Below are 20,949 nucleotides of genomic sequence, written 5' to 3'. Positions count from 1 at the left end.
AACAATATCTGATATGCAACCCCTGTGAAAGGGTCACTCAACCCCCAAGGGGTTGCAACCTGCAGGTTGAGAACTGCTGACATACAACCACAGAATTATTACCATGATCCAAGAGCCAGGGCCTCTACAGGAGCTAAACTCCCAGGGGCTGCCCTGATAGAAGCTGGAGCCTAAGGAATTCAGAGTTTGGGAAGGGAGTTGGAAGACAGGTACCACTCTCTAGCAGCAGCAGCACCCGAAGCAGAAAGAGTCAGAAAAAAAAATACCCTGGTTTCCTCCAACTCTCAGTCCTCAATCTTTGTTGTCATCTCCCAGTGAATTTCGGAAACCAATTGGCAAAAGCCTCTAGGAAAAACAATTGTAGATGTAAACTGAAATATATTATGCAGGATGGGGTGGGGAGAATGGACTTAATGATTAAAAAAAAGGAAAGGCGCCAGCCTGGTCTACAAAGCGAGCTCCAGGACAGGCACCAAAACTACACAGGGAAAAAAAAAAAAAAAGGAAAGACAGGCATACGGTCCAACAGAACTTACCATGAGATAGGGTTGGCAAACATCCCCCATAGTCCTCCGGGACAACTTTAGTGGAACAGGGCTCCCTGTTTTCCTTTCTACAGTATGTACTCATCTTCTTGTCTGTTATTTTTTTTTTTAAGATTTACTTATTTATGATGTATACAGTATTCTGTCTGCATATATACCTGCAGCCTGCAGGCCAGAAGAGGGCATCAGATCTCACTACAGATGGTTGTAAGCCACCATGTGGTTGCTGGGATTGAACTCAGGACCTCTGGAAGAGCAGCCAGTGCTCTTAACCTCTGAGCCATCTCTCCAGCCCTTTTGTTGTTTTTATACAAGGTCTCACTGTGTGACCCTGGCTGCCCTAGAACTCTGAAGACCAGGCTGATCTCAGAGATCCACCCGCCTCTACCTCCGGGCTGCTGGAAATAGATATATGTGCCACCAAACCCAGCCACAACTCCACTTTTAAAATTTATTTTGGTTATTTATTTGTATGTATATTCATATGTGTACGTCTTTGGGTGTGATTGCCCAGGTGTGCGTGTGTGAAGGGCGTAAGTCTATCACCTTCCACCTTATATTTTGAGATAGGATTTCATAATGAACCTGGAGCTCGCTGTTTTAGCAAGATTGATCTGCCAGAGGCTTAATAATAAACATTGAAAATGTTTCTTTTTTTTCCTCTTGACTAGATATACACTTGCATATGTTTTCCCAAACAAACTCTAATCTTTTGTTCCAATCTTATTCAAAGTTCTAGGCACTTCCCAAACAGACTCTACATAACAGACCATATTTCTTTGTACATAAGGAAAGATAACCTTAGAATCTTTAAAACGTTTCTACATTATTAAACTTTAAACATACTACATATGCTAATTGTCATCCACCTGAAGACACTTCCAGTTTCTAAATTGTTATCAAATGATCACCAAAGCTGTATTCCAAATTCCAGAGTTGATAGTTTAGAAATAGCATTTCTGGTCTAACACATTTTCTAAGCACCCCCATGAATCAGTGTAGTGAAGTCCTATAATTTTATGTTCTCTTGGTATATATTTAATTAAAGTTTTACCTTTCCCATGCTAGAAGCATAGGTCAGTCACCCTTGATACCTTCTACCACAAACAGCTCAAGATGGCGCCAAGAGTAAGGACTTAGAAGCATTTCTCCTGTCAAACTCAGCTCCCTGCCCCCGCCACTTCTTTAAATGGACTGCTGCCGATGGCCTGGGCACATATGCCACAAGGATCACTGTTCACACATGACATGACCTCCCAGAACGCATGTCTGCTTGTTTCAACTCAACAAAGGAAATCTGGACCCTTGGGCCCAATAAAGGCATGGGCTCACGAATGTCCCCTTATGTCCCTTTACTTCTGTGTGTGGCCTCTGTGTCCTGTGCTGATGTGTCTCCTAATCATTGGAGGGATGTTCTCCATCCAAACTTAATGTACCCAATCATGTTGCTAAGCATGTCATATGCATTAAACAGACATTTTACAATGAGTTTTAAAGAATTACATAAATAACATTTATATTTTTAAAAGATTCTGTGACTGTAAAATTAATAATAAACTTGATGGAAACAATGCCAGTTACAGACATTTGGAAAAGTTCAAGTGAAACAATGGTGTTTTGGAGCACACTAACAGAAACAAAGATAAATGGAAATACTCAGCAGGTATATACACAAGACTTGGTGACACAGAGGAGTGCCTGAGATGACTCTGCATCGAGAACTCTCCAGTGATGGACATTTTAAAAACACTGCCTGAAGCCGGGCAGTAGTGGCACATGCCTTTAATCCCAGCACTCAGGAGGCAGAGGCAGGTGGATCTCTGTGAATCTGAGGCCAGCCTGGTCTACAGAGCGAGTTCCAGGACAGGCACCAAAACTACCCAGAGAAACCCTGTCTTGAAAAACCAAACAAAAAAGAAAGAAAGAAAGAAAAAAGAACACTGCCTGAAGACTTCTGCATATTCCGTGCATTCCTAAGAGCTCTCTTACCTGTGTGAATTCTTCCACATAGAATAAACAATCTGGTTGAAAGTTAAATTCTCTGATGAAGGGTAAAGATTTGTCAGTGGCTAAAGGATTTGCCAGAGGGGATATAGTTTTAAGGTTTCTTTCCAATATGACATCTTTGGTGACAATTAAGGGATGACTTTGTTCTGAATGCCTTTTCACATTTATCACATACATAGGGCCTCTGACCTGTGTGAAGTCTCTGATGCTGAGCACGGGATGAGCCATCACCAAATGCCTTTCCACATTCGGTACATTTGTAAGGTTTCTCTCCAGTATGAACTCTCTTATGTCTTACAAGGTAGGCAGTATGTGTGAAGGTTTTCCCACATTCATTACACTCATAAGGTTTCTCTCCTGTATGGATCTTCTGATGTCTGGCAAGATAGGTACTTCTTTTGAAAAACTTACCGCACTGCTTACATTCAAAAGGCCTTTCTCCTGTGTGATTTCTCTGATGCATGGTTAGCTGTGAACTTTCTCTAAAAGCTTTCCCACATTCCTTACATTCATATGGTTTTTCTCCGGTATGAATTCTTGAATGGACAACAAGATGTATACTCTGCCGAAAAGCTTTCCCACACTCCTTACACTTATAAGGTTTCTCTCCAGAATGTACTCTTTGATGGCCAGTGAGTGACATGCTATGGCTGAAGGCTTTCCCACAAATATCACATTTGTAAGGCTTCTCCCCTGTGTGAATTCTGTGGTGTACAGTCAGGGATGACCCACTGCGAAACGCTTTGCCACACACGTGACATTTGTAAGGTTTCTCTCCAGTGTGAATTCTCCTGTGCAAAGTAAGTCCTATGTGAACGCTGAAGACTTTCCCACAGTCAGTGCAGTCAAATGGCTTCTCTCCGGTGTGATAATGCCTGAAGTGACGAGTGAGGGACATGTTATACCTGAAGGCTTGACCGCACTCAGCACACTGAAAGGGTCGTTTGTCGTTGTGACACCTCTGATGCTGAGCAAAGGTAGAGCTATCCCTGAAGGCCTTCCCACACTCCTTACACTGGTAGGGTTTCTCCCCGGTGTGAATCCTCTGATGCTGAGCCAGGTGTGCAGGCTGCCTGAAGGATTTTGCACAGTCCTTACATGTATACGGCTTTTCTCCAGTATGAATTCTTTGATGTACAATGAGGTATGAATTCTGGCTGAAGGCTTTCTTACACTCTTTACACTCAAAGAGTTTCTCATGGGTGTGTGTTGTATGATGCTGAGCAAGGTGGTGACTCTGCTTGAAGGCTTTTCCACACACTGTGCATTTATATGGCTTCTCACCTGTATGAATTCTTTGATGAACAGTAACAGATGAGCTATGAGTAAAGGTTTTCTCACATTCATTACATTTAAAAATGGTCTTTCCTGCCCAGATTTTCTTGTATTTTCGTACCTTGGGATTTTTGGAGAAGGGTTTCTTCTTTGACTTGTGACTATAAATATTCTCTTCTACATTGTCCAGATGGACAGATTTTGAAGATTTGGAGTATTTGTAGCCTATTTCTTTAGTGTGAGTTTCTTTATGAGTGACTGTTTCTTTCATGTTAAATAATATTTCTTGATTTGTCATTTGTCTATTAAAAAGGTCTTTACATTCCCACTTTTTTCCAGAAGTGGGACACTCATAACCAAAACTTGTAATTTTCTCCACTGACTTATTATCAAACACAAATTGCTTCAGAGATAATTCTTGTGTCTTGTGTATAGGTTCTCCATCTGAAAAATGTAAATAATAATAATAATAATAACAATAATAATAATAATAATGTATTCTCTATCATGTGCTATTAACAAAAGAAAACTTGCTGTGGGGAGACTCATCTGTATGCTGTGAATATGTTTTATTCCCATTGGTTAATAAAGAAGCTGCTTTGGCCTATAGCAAGGCAGGATAGAGCCAGGCAGGAAATCCAAGCAGAGATACAGGGAGAAGAAGGGTGGAGTCAGTGAGAGACGCCAGCCAGGTAGCCACTGGAGGAGCAAGACATACCAGAGCACAGGTAAAGCCACGGGACACATGGCAAAACATAGATTCATAGAAACGGTTCATTTAAGGTGTAAGAGTGAGTTAGTAACAAGCCTGAGCAATCGGTCAAACAATTCGTAATCAATATTAAGCCTCTGAGTGATTATTTTAAAAGTGGCTGTGGGACCAGGCAGGACAAAAAAGCCTGTGTTTACAAAAACCTCTAAAGTGGAGTAATTCAAAACTATTTAATAAATTCCATACATCACATACAAGTATCTCAACTGGAAAATGTGCAGGTTGTCTCTAAGAATAAGAGCTTTGTAATAATCTTGACTGTCAACTCTACTAGATGAAAAATTGCATGGGAGACTAGTAAACCATGCCTCTGGGTATATATGTGAGGTTGTTTCCAAAGCTAGGGAGGTAATGCCTTTCCTGAAGGTGAGTGTCCCTAGCCAATGCACTGGAAGATTGGAATAGAGGAAAACTCGGGAGGAAACTCAGGAGCATGGGCAGGCTTCTATTTGCTTTCTCGCTGCCGTGAATAACTAGCTTTCGTTCACCACAACTTCCTCCTTGCTTCTGCACTGCCGCCAGTCCCAAAGCCATGGGGGCAGCTGGTCACAGATGTAAACCTCTGAAACCACGGGCCAAAACCAAACCCTTCCTCTCTTACGCTGATTACCGCAGGTATTTTGTCAGAGTAACAGAAATGAATATGGCAGCAGGGAAGAGATAAAAAAGAAAGACAGCATGGGGAAATGAGCGGGAAAGCTAAGTATAAGGTGAGGTCCTAGGAGAAGCAGTCTGCAATGGTAATGGCACTTGGGGGCAGACTACAAATTAAACTCACCTCTGTAATGCCTCCCATCTTTAAAAATGTTTATTTATTTATTCAATATGTATGGAGGTTTCGTCGGCATGCCTGGCTATGTACCATGTGCATGCCTGCTGCCTGCAGAGGTCAGAAGAGGGTGGCAGATCCCCTGGAACTGGAGTTATAGGCAGTCGTGAGCTGCTGTATAAGTGCTGGGAATGGAACTCAGGTCTTAACCACTGAGCCATTGTTCCAGCCCCACGTCTCCTACTTTTAATTGATTAGTATATGCAGTTGATTTTGTTTAACTACCAATATATTTAATTGCTACTGCTTCTCGGAACTCTCTAGAGATGCCCAACAACCACACACACTATGCTTTTTGACTGCCCCCTAGGATTTAAAGGCAACCGTATGGTTATAATTTCATAATCAGAAAACAGTGTTCCCAAAGTCCACCCTTTACATGTTTATGTTTCAGTGTACAAACTTGTTATACCTCATACAACTCAGGCTTCATAGTAAGAAATTTCTTCATTCATTTTTTTACTTTCAACCCCTTAGGAGAAGTGTCACCTTAGGCCAGTTAATATTGGGTTTTGTTGTTATCGGTGTTAGTTAGGAAAAGGTATCTCAGTGAGGGACTCTCCCAGGAAGATTGGCTTGTGAGCGGTGATAGTTAGGAAAAGGTATCTCAGTGAGGGACTCTCCCAATAAGAATGTCTTGTGAGCATGTCTGGGGGGGATTACCTTGCTTGTCTGAATTGATGTGGGAAGATCCGGCCTGAATATAGGTAGCACCATTCTCAGCTTTGGGGCCCTGGACTGTGTATGAGTAGAGAAAGCTAGCTGAGTAACAGGCATTCATGCTTTCACTCTCTCTGCTCTGTGACCAGCTGTTTCAAGACCATGCTGCTATGAATTCCCTACAATGATGGCCGACAGTGTGGACTTAGAAGCTAAAACAGGCACTCTTCCCCTCAGACCTGCTTTTGTCGGGCAGCTTCATCACAGTGACAGAAATGGAACTAGGACCTTCTCTGTTGTACAAAACAACTTACCACAGAGACAAGAGGGAAGTAAGAGAGGAGAGTGAAGCAGAAGGGGATCCATGCTAAGCGGGGAAACTTCAATTCACACCCAGGACCATTAGGCTTGGGAAGAATCTGGGCAGCCTCAGTGAGGAGTTAAGGGCCTCTGAAGATGGCTGAGCCATTCCCTAAAAATATTTCCATCTGCTTCTCCAGGTCTCACCTTGTAATGTGCTTCTCGTCACCTCACCCTTCACCTCCCAAGGCTCCTTCCCATGCTCCAGTAATGAGATTAGATGTGGCTTGGAAATGCAAGCTCCTGCATTAAGAAAAAAAAAAGAAGTCACAAAAATAGCCATGCTTTGGGTTGTTTTGGCACATAACTCAGTTCCTTATGTGATGGAACTACAAAATAAATAGATCAACCACATTTGAAGGACAGACTACATCAAACTCTGGAATAGTTGAGTGGCAGCTGTCAACAGTCAACCCTACAGAAATTAAACATTTCTTATGGGGTGGGGGAAGGACAAAAACCTTAACTCAGTATTTTTTTAAGGACCATCGCAGTAATCAATGAGATAATTTTTAAACGGCCTGCTAGGGGATGGGGTACAGAGATGGCTCAGTGCTTGAGAGCACACTGCTCTTGATGAGGAACTACGCTCTGTAGCTGAAGTTTTTTTGGTCCTGTCTGGTTCCCGCAGCCCCATGGTCCCGCAGCCATTCAGACTCAAGTAAACACAAATTAAAACTGTTTGGCCGTTAGCTCAGGCCTACCACTGACGAGCTCTCACATTTAAACTCAGCCCATTTTTGTTAATCTATATGTTGCCACGTTTTCTGTGGCTTTACCTGTGTCTCATTACATGTTGTTCCCTGGATGGCGGGCTGGCGTTTTTTTTTTCATTTAGCCTTCCACTTTCCAGAATTCTCCTCTCTGCTTCTCTTGCGCCCAACGTGGGGCACCACTTGTTCCTCTAAGAAGTTGTTACCCGCGCCTACCGGCGTAGGGTAGGTAAACGCTGAGCCAGTCAGTGCAGTGGTGTTCAGCCACCCAAGATTAAACAATAACAGATCTGTGATGCCCTTGAATGTCCGGGGCTGCGCACACACTGCACTGACTGGCTCAGTGTGTGCCTACCCTACGCCGGCAGGCACGGGTAATAACTTCTTAGAGGAACAATGCTCAGTTTTCAGCTCCATAATGAGCAGCTCAGCACCACTTACAACTCCAGCTCCAGGAGAGCTCACACCCTCTTCTGTAGGCAATTACACTCACATGCACACCTCCCCCCACATGTGCATATACATATTTTTAAAATACAAATGAAATCTCTTTTAAAAATTAAAATAAAAGTTTTAAAGGCCTGCTAGAGACATTTAGGAGGTTGAGTCAAATGAACTACCTGTTGCTGGGTGGTGGTGGTGCACACCTTTAAACCCAGCACTCAGCAGATAGAGGCAGGTAGATCTGTGTGAGTTCGAAGTCAGCCTGATCTACAGAGCGAGTTCCAGGACACCCAGGGCTATGAAGAGAAACTCTGTCTTGAGAGAAACAACATTTTCAGAGAACAGTGACAGAATGCAGAGACTCTGTAGTTTTTATTTGCAGTATCCATGATAAAATGCACAATCACTGGACGTAAGAGAATTGGAAATGTGAAACCATAGCCAGAAGAGCAAAATGTAATCAATCTGCAATATCACACGTTAGAATTAGCAAGCAAATTCAAAAACAGCTCTGGACTCTACACTTAAAAATGGTAAGAAAGTATGCTTGTAAAGTAATAGACAAACAAGCAGCTGTGGTTGCCTACAGAAGATGTGCACAAAATCAAGCTAGTCAACATTCCAGACCGAATGGGGGAGGAACTTAGGAGGCTCCTCTCCTATCTGAGAAGCTATTGGCAGTTGATGGCTGCTGAGAAAAACAATCACCGTTCTTTGTACCATGCTTTCTTTTAGGCCACCAACCAGCTCCTAAATCATGACATGGAGACTTCTTATTAGTTATGAAAGCTCATTCTTATCTTAGCTCTTATTTTAATCTTTCTCTTGGTCTACATTGTGCTTTGGGGCTTTTTACCTTTCTTTCCTTCTGTATATCTTACTTTCACTGCCTCTCCTGTCTGGCTGTCTGGAGGCTGCCTAGCTTCTAGCCCCCAGGCGTCTCCCTCTCCTTCTCCCTTGTTCTCTTCTCTTCCTTCTTCTCTCTTCTGCCTAGATTTCTCCTCCTCCTACTTATTCTCTCTGCCCACCAGCCCCGCCTATCCCTCTCCTGCCTAGCTATTGGCCGCTCAGCTCTTTATTAGACCAATCAGGTGCCTTAGGCAGGCAAGGGGAGACAAATGCAACACATCTTTACATAATTAGATAAATGCAACATAAACAAATGTAACACACCTCCACATAGTTAAAGTAATATTCCACAACATAAACAAATGTAACACATCTATCCATAGTTAAATATTCCACAACAGTTCTTTGGTGATGTGGCTGCTATGGATCGCCCATGCCTCAGTGGATGGCCCTACACTTATGCACATATGGTCAGCACTAACTGTATTCTGGGGTAATTCATTAATAGTAACAATGATGAGAAAATAAAAAGAGCATGAAGTAAGAAGGGAGCCGGGTTGTTATGTCTCAGTAGCAGTTAGAGAGGGCCTTGAGAGGTGAATAAGAATAAAATACACTGTATACATATAAAAATCTCAAAGAATAAAAATATTATATTTATAAAAATAAAAAATTAGACAAATAGGCTGAGAAGACGGCTCTGCTGTGGGATGGTCTTTCTGTACACTGTGAATATGTGTTGCTACCATTGGTTAATAAAGAAGCTGCTTAGGCCTATGGCAAAACAGAATACAGCCAGGCGGGAAATACAGGGTGAAGAAAGGCTGAGTCAGGGGAAGATGTGGAGAGCCGCCAGATGAGCAAGATGTACTAGAACACAGGTAAAGCCATGAGACACATGGCAATACACAGATTAATAGAAATGCATTCACTTAAGATGTAAGAGCTAGCTAACAACAAGCCTGAGCCATAGACCAAGCAGTTCATAATTAATATAAGCCTCTGACTTTATAAGCGGCTGCAGGACCATGGGGCCAGGTGAGACGGAGGAAAGCTACATGGCTACATGGCTCAGTGGGTAAAGCACTTGCCATAAAGGCATAAAGATCTGAATCTGAGTTCCCAGGACTCATGTAGAGCACAGCACAGCAGTATATGCTCAATCCCAGCTTTCCTGCAGCAGGATGTGAGGTGGTGGAAGGAGACTCCCCAGGAGCTCGCTCACAAGCCTGTCATAAGCTGCAGGTGAACACCAAAAGGTGGAAGGTGGGGAATGGCGCCCAAAGGTTGTCCACTGACCTTCCCACACACTGTGGCACGCACACACGGACGTGTGTACACACACACACACACACACACACACACACACACACACCAAAACTATTTTAAAAATAGATAAAAAGGGGGTGTGGTGGTACACAATTTCCTTCCCAGCACTCGGGAGGCAGATCTCTGTGATAGTGAGACCCTGTCTCAAAAAAGAAAAAAAAAAAAAAACTCAGTAGAAAAACAGAAATTACAAAAGTACCAAAGAACGAGTTGGAACTGCAGATGGCTCAGTGGTTAAGAGTGTAAATTGCTCTCCGAAAGGACACTAGTTCAGTGCCCAGCACCATGTGAGGAAGCTCACAGCTACCTGGAACTCCAGCTTCTTTTCTGGATTAGTTGGTTACCTGCACACATGTGGCACACAGTCAGTCTCTGTCTCCGCCTCTCTCTTACACACACACACACACACACACACACACACACACACACACACACCTTTAAAAATAAAGAACGAAATGAAAAGTCTAAAATTGAAGATAGAGTGTCTGATGCTTTAAAGATGACTGGATGGGCTTAACACAAGGTTGAAAAAAGCAAGAATAACCATTCATTCCGGAAGCTGATCAACACAAATTATATGATCTGAAACACTAAATCAAGACTTCACAAACCAAACAGATCATCAGAGGCAGAGTATCAAAGGATCCAAGTGCAACCTAAGTCCCCATGAGAGATGAGAAAAACAGTCTACAGTTTCCAAAATTGTCTAGAGGCATAAATTTAGCCTAAAGTAGCAGTTCTCAACCTGTGGGTCATAACCCCTTTGAGGACACAGATCAGATATCCTGCATACCAGATATTAACATTATGTTTCATAACAGTAGCAAAATGACAGTTATGAAGTAGCAAAGAAAATAATGTTATGGTTGGGATCACCACAACACGAGGAACTGTATTAAAGGGTCGCAGTGTTAGAAAGGTTGAGAACCAGTGGCCTAAAGAAGCTCAAGAGGATTGGGACAAGGAACTTCTAGAGAACAGCAAGCTCATCTAATAACATATATGGACCCCAGGCTTAGAAAGGTCCACATTAGTCTCTCTAAGAGCAAGCAGCTGAAGATATTTTAAGACACTAGCAAGCATCTGAAGATATTTTAAGACACTGGGCTTCATTGATTTATCATAAGTTAATAAAAAGATTCACATTTGGGGGTCGGTGAGATGGCTTGGTGAGTAGTGACATTTGCTATCAACCTGATGACCTCAGCTGGTCCAAGTCCTGTAAGTCACCCTCCAACTTGTATGTGGCATACATATGTGTTCCCCTTTCCCTCCATGTAAAATCAAAGTCCCTCCATAAAAATTAATGTAATAAAAATTTTGGACACATATTTGAAAAGTGATATTGTACATTTACAGTGTTGTGGGGATTCACCAGAGAAGACTGCTCGGACATGGGTTTAAGCCAATAGAAAGTCGTTATTAGCCGGCTGGTGACTGCACTGAGTGTTTGGGATCCAAGTGTAGCAATGAGTCTTTCTCAGGGTGAGCTCTTAAGTTCAAAAGTCACGTTCTGGGTTGACATACTTCAGTTAACAAGAACTGTTAGCCAAAAGCCGAACTACAGAAGCCAAAAAGCAAGGGTTGTACATTTTGAGACTTTTCCAGAACTATATGGACTCTGATGAATTAGGTTTTTGTTTGTTTTATTTTAGCTGGTGGTGCTGTATACATGCTGAGTTTTACAGCCTGAATGGCACTTCCATCACAGAGTCAGTTGTGCTGGGTCTGGGGTCCTGTTACAATAGTAACAGCCCTGTTACTGCCTACTGCTACTGCTGAGAAGAGCAGAACTGTAGCAGAGAGGCAACATAAAGCAAAGGCACCTGCTACAATTTCTACCATGTCTGGCTTTCTATATATATATATATATTTGCTATATATATTTCATAATATATTTGCTGCAAGCCACAATATGTTATGAAGATTCAGCTGTATATAATAAAGCTATACCTAGAAAGGTCAAGGAATCTTTTATAGAGGGAAGCCATTTATCAGAGAATATTTGGTATTATTCAGCTTTTAATATTGAGTTGTTTCTTGCTATGAATTTCTTGTGCTCATAATTTCCCCCAAGAACAGTGTACGTGGACATATACACTCAAAGTACTTGGATAAGGTCAGGTAAATAAGGCTTTCTGCCTCCAGACTCTCTGCTCCCTTTTTTAGCATTTGAATGGGATATCTGTCTTTTGCAAATATCTCCTTAAGCTACATCCAAAGATAGGTCCAGACAAAAGCATCCAAGGACAAGCGACTAACAGAATAGCTGGCCACACAACCCACTAGGCACCTGAAGCCCCTGAACAAAGGTAAAACATCTTTTTGGAGACGGCCTGGCTACTAAGTGCATAGCTTTGTTTCTTCTGTAAATCAAGCTCAGATCTCCCGATCCTCTTACAGCTCTAGAGCAACTTCTTAGAGTGAAAGGTTTTTAGCATAACCAGTTGCAGAAAAGATTGGAGCAGAATTCCTGGGGTGGGCAGAGACCTGTGGCTGGAAAGAGAACAAGGCCAAGTTTCTGTAGATGGTAAGACAGACTGGCTCGGGCTGAGGAGTAGGAGCAAGGAAAAGTTTTGCAGGCTGTAGGTGGATTTGAATCGGGTCAGGGGAGGAGAAGAGGAAGGAAAGATGGAGGATGAAGGAACAGAGGACGAAGATGAGATCGAGAGCATAAGAGCTTAGTTATTACTAGGGCTGTGAGAGGATGGAAAACGAAGGGACAGAGAGGAACTGAGTGTCAGAACAGAAATGAAGCTGTGTAGATGGAAGTTTCTTGTAGAGAAATAAAGTAACGGACGTAAGAAACTGGTGTATATACATTCCTTTCCCTCAGATACACCATGCCAGATGTAGCATAGCCTTCCCCAGGACTCTGGGAAGGATTTTCTCAGGGCAGGCCCCTGGGAAAATTCCAATAGTAACTGCCTAAAGATATAACCACGACTACCCGAAAATATGTCAGATTCACAGACTGCACCTGCAATTCTCACCTAACCCTGACAATAAGCATAGCTGATATGGATTCACAACACGCCCCCACGGTTGGGCATGGTTGCGCATGCCCGGCGGACCTAGGCACTTCCGCCTAGCCATTTCCGGCTCAAAACGTCTCGTGTGACCAGGACCCTGTGGCTTTGCGTGGTTGCGTAAAGCACACAACGCAACCATGTGATCTACGCGCATGTGTGGAGCAGCCACATGGGCCTGTGTGCGCAGGCGCGGCCCAGCCTCTATAAGCCGGCGCCCTATTCCCGGCTCCATCTCTTTTATTCACGTGTCTTTCCGCAGGCCTGAGCACATCTGTCCCTCTCCCTTATCTTAATAAAACTCTTGTTAGTGGATTCTGTGGTGTTTCAGGACATTTCCTCCCAGGGTAAGAGTGCCACAAAATAACCAACAATAGCTTCAGTAGTAAAAGTGTGGAAGATGCTTAAGTGCAGAGTTCTGGGTTGTCCGCAGGGAGCATGCTTACCCACTGAGACCAAGTTCTGGTAGTTCTCCAGCACCACAGTCCTGTACAAACTCCTCTGAGCAGGATTCAGCTGCTCCCATTCCTCCTGGGAGAAGTCTACCGCAACATCTTTGAATGTCACTGAGTCCTAAGACAACACAAATACATTTACCAAGTTTTGTTACATTTTTATTATTTTGTTTGTGGTAGAGGTAGAGTTCACCCTGCCAGTCAGTTACTAAATGAAAGAAGACACAAAAGACTCCATCTTGTATCATTCCACTTATATGAAACATCTGGGAAATCCGAATATGTAGATAGAAAACAAATTAGTAGTTGGCTGGGAGTGGGCCAGGGATTAACTGTAAGTGAGCTGTTTAGGAGGTGAAGATGCTTGTGTCCAGGAGTTCAAGGCCAGCTTGGGCAACAAAATGGGCCACTTCTTCTCACCTCAAAACAAAAAGAAAAAAGAAAATAATAAAATGACTCATGATGGGTGAGAAGATAATAAATAAACAAACAAACCCAACGCTCCTTTTCTCCTACACCCTCAAAACTTCCTTGATCTCTGATGATCAAAATATGTGGGGATCTGTCTATCTGCAACGAGCCAGCTCCTCTGTGGGCAGCATGTTAGGATTCTGTACATTCGCAGCTCAGGGTCTTGTCTGGCGCCTTATGTCTTACCGCCATGTGGTCACGCAATCTCCACCTTAAAAAGCCACACACGGACCCCCACGCTCTCTCTCTGTGCCTCTCTTCCTGTGTTTCCTCTCTGTTCCTGCTCTGTTCCCCCAGCCAGGCCTGGCTCCCCCCCACCCCACACACACACACACTTTCCCTCCATTAAAGCTCTAAAAACCAATATTGGGTTCTGCTGTGGCCGTGACTCTTCCACCGACCAAGCAGCGCCGTTTCATTTTTTCACAGCAGCTGACAATTCTCTAATGTAATCCAGTCCTGACATACATTCCCTGGACAGTGTCGGATGGAACAGATTGAGGGTTGGATGTCACAAGACTTCCTCAAATTCAGACGCCAATTACAAATTCCATGTTATTATTTTGGAGACAGAGAGGGACAGAAATTGATGTAGAGGAAAACATGAGAGGGGCTTTGTAGGTCCATCTAATCTGGAACCCAGTTCAGTAGTACTGAGATATCTGTTTCCTCTAAAAGAAAACAAGTCTTTTGACAAGAGCCCAAACTGGTTAAAAATGTACATTCAAGGCATGGTGGCACACACCCTATAAACCTACTACTTAGGAACATGAGGCAGGAGGATTGCTATGAGTTTGAAGCCAACCTGGGCTCCACAGTTATATTCTGTCTCACATCTCAGACTTAATCATGTCCAGCCCTCCTTAACTTTCAAGAACCAGTGACACCAGGCACATTCAAGGTGCCTGCCACGAACTAGTAAGTCTATGTCATAAAGCAATGTACGTAAAGTAGGGAGAGAGACAAAATGTTTGAATGGGCTCTATGCCTCATCATATCTATTATTCACTTACTAGGCAGTTAAAGTTAAGGATGATGTCCTGTGGGAGAAGGGGTGACCAAGCCCTGGGACAGACCATTAATCAGAATTTCCAAAGTAATGTTACTTAGTGCCAATCATCAAGACCCCTTCTCATGGAGAACAGACATAAACTAACCTGTAACGTGGCTTTCATTAGTTCCACGGTCATTTCTTGCCTTCTCCTCCTGGTTTCTCCTTTGGAGAACAGCTGTGTCCTGGGAAGCCCAGCCTAGAGGAAGAGGGGGTAGGGAAAGGTCTTCATGGCTCTCCCAGCATCACCAGTGTAAGATGCTCCTCCCCATTCTTTCCTCGCAGCTTTAACCGGTCCAAGTCTGCACAGTTGGCTGAGAGCAGGTAGGATGGATGCTTGACTTTCACTGTCCACTTGACTCAATCTAAAATCAGCTACGACACAAAACCGGGAGTCAGATCTGAGTCTTGCTCAGCCGTTATCAAAGACGCTTCCTCCTGCAGGAGATGGGAACTAACACAAAGACCCACTACTGGACAATGTTCAGAGAGTGTGAGACCTTGGAACACTCGGACCTAAAAAGGATGTCTTCCTCAAACCCATCCTCTCGGGGGTCAGGGAACTATGTGGAAGAGGAGGTGGAAGATGGTAAGAGCCAGTGGGGGAATGGAGGACATAAAGGAAATAGTGTCTTCTAGACACAACAGCACTGGCGCTCATATCAATTCACAGAGACTGATGGGGTCCCAGCGCTGAGAGGGCACGTGGACATGAATCCTCTAACCATCCCTAACCCAGAGGCTGTCTCCAATTGTCAACCGCTCGCAAAGGAAAAATTAGGTTTTCTCCCACTACACTCAAGGGCAAGCTTCATGCCCAAGAGGAGATGGTCAACACAAAATGAACTCAATGGTATTTTTGGAAGTTTTTCTTTCTCTTAATGCTTTGTTGTCTTGGCATAGTTTTTTAACCTTATTGGTCTGTTGTTTATATATTATTAGGGTTTCTTATTTTGTGTTTTTTTTTTTGTGTGTGTGTGTGTGTGTGTGTGTGTGTGTGTGTCTGTGTCTGTGTATATGTGTTTCTCATACTTTTTCTTGGTTTGTTTTGTTTTATTCTGGTTTATTTGTTTTATTATTTGCCTGTTTTCTAAGAGAGAGAAAAATGAGGCATTGAGTTGGATGGGTGGGGAGGATCTGAGAAGAGATGATGGAAGAAAAACCATGACCAGAATACAGTGTATGAAAAAAGTTATCTTCAATAAGTAAATAGTAAGATCACCTAGGAGACATAATGCTGGGCATGTCTGAGGCTGTTTCCTGTGAGGTTTAACCGAAGAAGCAGATTCACCCGGTAGGTGGCACCATCTCATGGGCTGAGACCTTGGGTTAATTAAAAAAGGGGACACAGAGAAAGTCAGCTCTTGGTTCCTGGTTCTTTGCTTCTAGCCTTCAAAGTCAATGGGACCAGGCTCCTCACACTTTGCCACCAACACTTCTGGGTCATTAGGGACTGTATTCAAGGCATGAGTCTTCTATTTTGCCAGGGATTTTTGTCAGAGCAATGAGAAAAGTACCTGAGGTAATGGTCACCAATGGAGTATAGCAATACATACATTTCCCATGCACTGGAAGTCTCCTAAATTTTTATCCCCAAGCCTCCTTCCCATTATCTGGTCTGACTATAGATAAACGCTCCCACAAAAGAGCTATTTCTTCCACTTTATAGGCAAGAGTGGAACTGTTCCCTTTGGAGGGTTCTGATCCATGATTTGGCACAGTCCATTTGAAGCCACCAGAGACAAGGGTGCCTGTCTTCCTCTACCCCAACCCCAGGGCCTTCACTTTCTTCTCACTGTGGAACAGTGGAACCTTAGGAATTCAGTTCTGCCACTGTGTCGCCCCCCCCCCACTCCCCAAGCTCACTCATTTCTCCTCCTTTCTGACCGAGATTAGAGGGCTCCTCTTTCTCCTGACAGCTCAGCCCAGCTAGTATAGCTTCTGGAATGCTAGGGTGTAGCAGGAATCTTAAAAGTTCTTATGGATAAAATCAAACCTGAGGCGAGTTATTGGGGTCCATGCTGGTAGATCAGAGAGACAGAACAAGCCACAGCTATCTCACCTCGCCGGATCCCCAGCTGGTCTTGTCTCCTCAGACTGGAGGCCTCTGAGTCCTCATCCGGAATGGGTCTCAGCTGAATTACTGCTCAAAAGCCTGAATGCTTAACCAGCCAAAATCTTCTAGTTTCTGGTTCTCACGCCTTATATATCTTTCTGCTTTCTACCACCACTCCCTGGGATTAAAGTCTGGCTTTCTGGGATTAAAGGTGTGTCACCATGCTTGGCTATTTCCAATGTGGCCTTGAACTCACAGAGATCCAGAGGGATTTCTATCTCTGGAATGCTAGGATTAAAGGTGTGAGTGCCACCATTTTCTAGCCTTTGTATCTAGTGGCTGTCTGTTCTCTGACCCCCAGATAAATTTATTAGAGTACACAATATTTTGGAGAACACAATACCACCACACTAGGGCCTAGGACTCTTACCCCAGCAACACACAACATACAGTTCCAAACAGCCAAACCTATAAAGGATCTGATGATGCTGGGGGCTGGAGAGATGGCTCAGCAGTTAAGATCATCTACTACTCTTGAGGACCCAGTTCAATTCCCAGTACCCACATGACAGGTCACAACCATCTGTAAATCCAATTCCAGGGGATCCGACAGCCCATTCTGGCCTCCACAGATGCTTGGCCTCTAGGAATACATGTGGTATACAGATATACATTCAGGCAAAACACTCATACACATAAAATAAAAATAAATAAATCTTTAAAGAGAGACAGAAAGAATCTAATTAATTAATGCTAACAAGGCATGGCAGTGCACACCTGCAATCTCAATAATCAGAAGTCTGAGGCAGGAGACTTTCCAGGAGTTCAAGACTAGCCAATTAAACCCTGACAAAAAAAGAAAGAATAAAAGAAAAGGAAAGGAAAAAAGAAAATCTCCAAGGGAGATGGCTCAGAGGGCAAAGGTACCTATGGAGGTAAGTTTGATCCCTAGGACTTACTTGTTGGAAGGAGAGAACCAACTCCTAAAAATTGCCACACACACACACACACACACACACCCTGGTAATTTACATTTCAATTACTTTCCCACACATGCAAAATACACACTGGTATTTCTCATTCCAGTCAGTCAAATGGGCACACAGTCATGGTGATATATTGTGTATCCTAATAAACTTGCCTGAGGATCAGAGGACAGAGCCAGCCACTAGATTAGACACAGAGCCAGGAAGTGGTGGCACACACCTTTAATCCCATGGCCCCTCTTTAATTACACCTTCATCAGTTTTCTGGTTTTCATAGTTTCATTCACTGCTTAAGCTTTTCTTTAATTCCTTTTCATAGGTTGAAAGTTTACCTGGGAGGGGTGTTGCCTTGAGGTCGACAGTCCCTTTATTCCATTTAGCATCAAGCGTTCCTTTAAACTTTTTATGTCCTTGAGCACTGGCCTTAACTCTATGACACTTCCTGGAGCTCCTTTTCCCCTCAAACTGTACATTTTTAAAATTTTTTCTTGCTCAGCTTGCTCCTTTTCCTTATAGATATGCATAAGACTGACCACTAATAACTACATGACATAGTCAATACTAGGTTCCTCTATCAGTTTCATTCATCCAAAAGTCTTTGATTTAGCCTCAGGCAGATTTTTTGGACAAGGGAAGCAGCCACATTCTTTGCCAAAAGATTACAAGAATGATCTCTAGGCCACTCACTAATATTCTTCTCCTCTGAAACCTCTTGAGTCAGGCCATCTTATCACCGCTGTGTTCCCCGCTCCTACTAGTATGGTCCATTAAACTATACTTAAAGCGTTCAACTTCTTTCTAATCCAAAGTCCCAAAGTCCACATTCCACCAAAAAGTAGAATGGTCAGGCTGTCACAGCAATACTCCCTGGTACTAACTTCTATTTGGTAACAGACTGCTGCTGTGCATAACCTACTTTATGATTTGTGGGTCAGATAATACCCATCTCATGATGGACAACTCAGGTCCCATCACCATTACAAATGGCCAAGCTACCTCTATTGTTCTTCTGAATTAGTCGATATGGCTGCAGGGTCATGATACACTCTCTCCAACATGTCAATGAGATAATCATGAAAAACCCAAAGGAAAAAGCCATACAACACTTAAACCCAGGCAAGATTCATACCCTCTATTTTCTCAAAATCAAGTCTCTAATAAACACACATACGCACGCGCACGCGCGCACGCGCGCGCACACACACACACACACACACACTTTGATGATACAAAGAATACACAAATTCAGTTTCTCTTCTTTGCAAAAACATTTCTGAAGTTTTTCCAAACACATCCAGCAAACAGTTCTGTAGAAGACACAAGCTGCGTATCTTTTCATCGAATTCAGTTCTGGGTCTGTCAGGTCACAGACCCTACAGGTTGAGGGCTCAGCCCCTACAACTACCTCTTGATTCTGATGCTAGGTGCAAGGTCTCACCTGTGCTGCCGAAGGACTGGCAATAAATCAAAGTTTTCTACGAGCCCCTTATAGCTCAATCAATTTGCCTGAGTGGCTCCCAGAACTCAGTAAAACCCTTGTTTACTAGATCATTATAAAGAATATGTTTCAAGGTAATATGAAGAGCTGGAGAGACGGCACAACAGGTCAAGTTCTCATTCAAGCTTGAAGACCAGAATTCAATTCCCAGAACCCACAAGAAAAGTTAAAGGAGAGAATCAACTCCACAAAGTTACTGCACACGCCAGGAAGATCAGGGGTTCAAAGTCATCCTCTATTTATATAATGAGTTTGAGGACTGCCTGGGGTACACGATACTGCCTCAAAACAACAAAACTGGCCTTCAGTGATTAACTTACCCTGCTGCCCCTCTCCTCTCCCGGTAGGGGTTTGAGACTGAAAAACCCTATTCCTCTAATCTCCTTTGGCGTCTGCGATGATCAGCCCGACCCTAAAGCTACCCTGAGTCTGCCGGCCATCAATCACGAACAGTCAGTGAGATAGTCAGTACTTTGGAGAGTCCAAGCATCGAAGTGCTGTAATGCAGACCCCCCCCCAGGAAGACAGACCTACCACCATACGCTTCGCAGTCCTCTCACACTCACACCACTCATTTCTCTCAGACCTGCCTTCCTCTCACACACTCACACGAGCGTTCAGTCACACTGAAAACTCACAGCCCAGTTCGTTTCACACACACAGTCCGGCCTGGCACACCGAAGCACGCACTTAGATCCAGACCTCCCCTGCACCCCCCACACCCCGACCCCGTCCTCTGAGCCCTCGCGCCCCGGATCCCACGCATCCGCCCGCCTACCTCCAAGGACGCTGGCCTCCGGGAAACGCGGGGATTACGAGGGTCTCCCCTGCCCGCAGCGCTCGGGAACGACCGCCTCAACTCCGGCTCCCGCTGCTGCCTTACCCGGACGGACGCTGTCAACCTAGGGACGCCGGGAGGGAACAGACAAGCTTTCTGTGCGCAGGCGCAGCCTCTTGCAGCCACAACAGGGAAGGAGCGGAGTACGGGAAAGCGGGGCTTAGCGTAAAAGGGGCGTGTCCCCAGAGAAGGCTGAGCCGAGAGGCGGGCCTTAGGAGAAAATTTCTTAGTCTGAAGTGAAGGCCAGGCTAGTCAGAGGTGAGGGCGGGGCTTGGAGAAGGGGCGGGTTCTCAGCAGCCTCTAAAGGGGCGGGGCTTGCGGAGAAGGGGCGGGTTCTCAGCGGAGTCAATGGTGAGGGCGGGCTTGCGGAGAAGGGCGGGTTCTCAGCGGAGTCAATGGTGAGGGCGGGCTTGCGGAGAAGGGGCGGGTTCTCAGCGAAGTCAATGGTGAGGGCGGGGCTTGCGGAGAAGGGGCGGGTTCTCAGCGGAGTCAATGGTGAGGGCGGGGCTTGCGGAGAAGGGGCGGGTTCTCAGCGAAGTCAATGGTGAGGGCGGGGCTTGCGGAGAAGGGGCGGGTTCTCAGCGGAGTCAATGGTGAGGGCGGGGCTTGCGGAGAAGGGGCGGGTTCTCAGCGGAGTCAATGGTGAGGGCGGGCTTGGAGAAGGGGCGGGTTCTCAGCGGAGTCAATGGTGAGGGCGGGGCTTGCGGAGAAGGGGCGGGTTCTCAGCGGAGTCAATGGCGAGGGTGGGGCTTGCGGAGAAGGGGCGGGTTCTCAGCGGAGTC

General features: G+C 44.5%; 1 protein-coding gene across 1 annotated transcript in view; it reads right to left on the bottom strand.

Annotated features, from left to right (window-relative positions):
* The window catches only part of LOC114685787 (zinc finger protein 471-like), a 40,441-nt gene extending 20,054 nt beyond the window's left edge, over nucleotides 1-20,387 (bottom strand). Inside the window, exons 1-5 of the mRNA XM_037202117.1 lie at nucleotides 20,108-20,387; nucleotides 14,896-15,164; nucleotides 13,259-13,385; nucleotides 6,596-6,691; nucleotides 3,103-4,271 (exon numbers count right to left, since the gene is read on the bottom strand). Of these exons, the coding sequence (XP_037058012.1) occupies nucleotides 3,103-4,271; nucleotides 6,596-6,691; nucleotides 13,259-13,385; nucleotides 14,896-14,928 (1,425 nt within the window). The 5' untranslated portion in view covers nucleotides 14,929-15,164; nucleotides 20,108-20,387. The remainder of the gene's footprint in view (nucleotides 1-3,102; nucleotides 4,272-6,595; nucleotides 6,692-13,258; nucleotides 13,386-14,895; nucleotides 15,165-20,107) is intronic.
* Between the last annotated feature and the right edge of the window lie 562 nt (nucleotides 20,388-20,949).

The sequence above is a fragment of the Peromyscus leucopus genome, chromosome 1 (assembly GCF_004664715.2).
Source record: "Peromyscus leucopus breed LL Stock chromosome 1, UCI_PerLeu_2.1, whole genome shotgun sequence".
NCBI classification, from domain to species: Eukaryota; Metazoa; Chordata; class Mammalia; order Rodentia; family Cricetidae; genus Peromyscus; species Peromyscus leucopus.
This window is presented reverse-complemented; position numbering and strand designations above follow the sequence as displayed.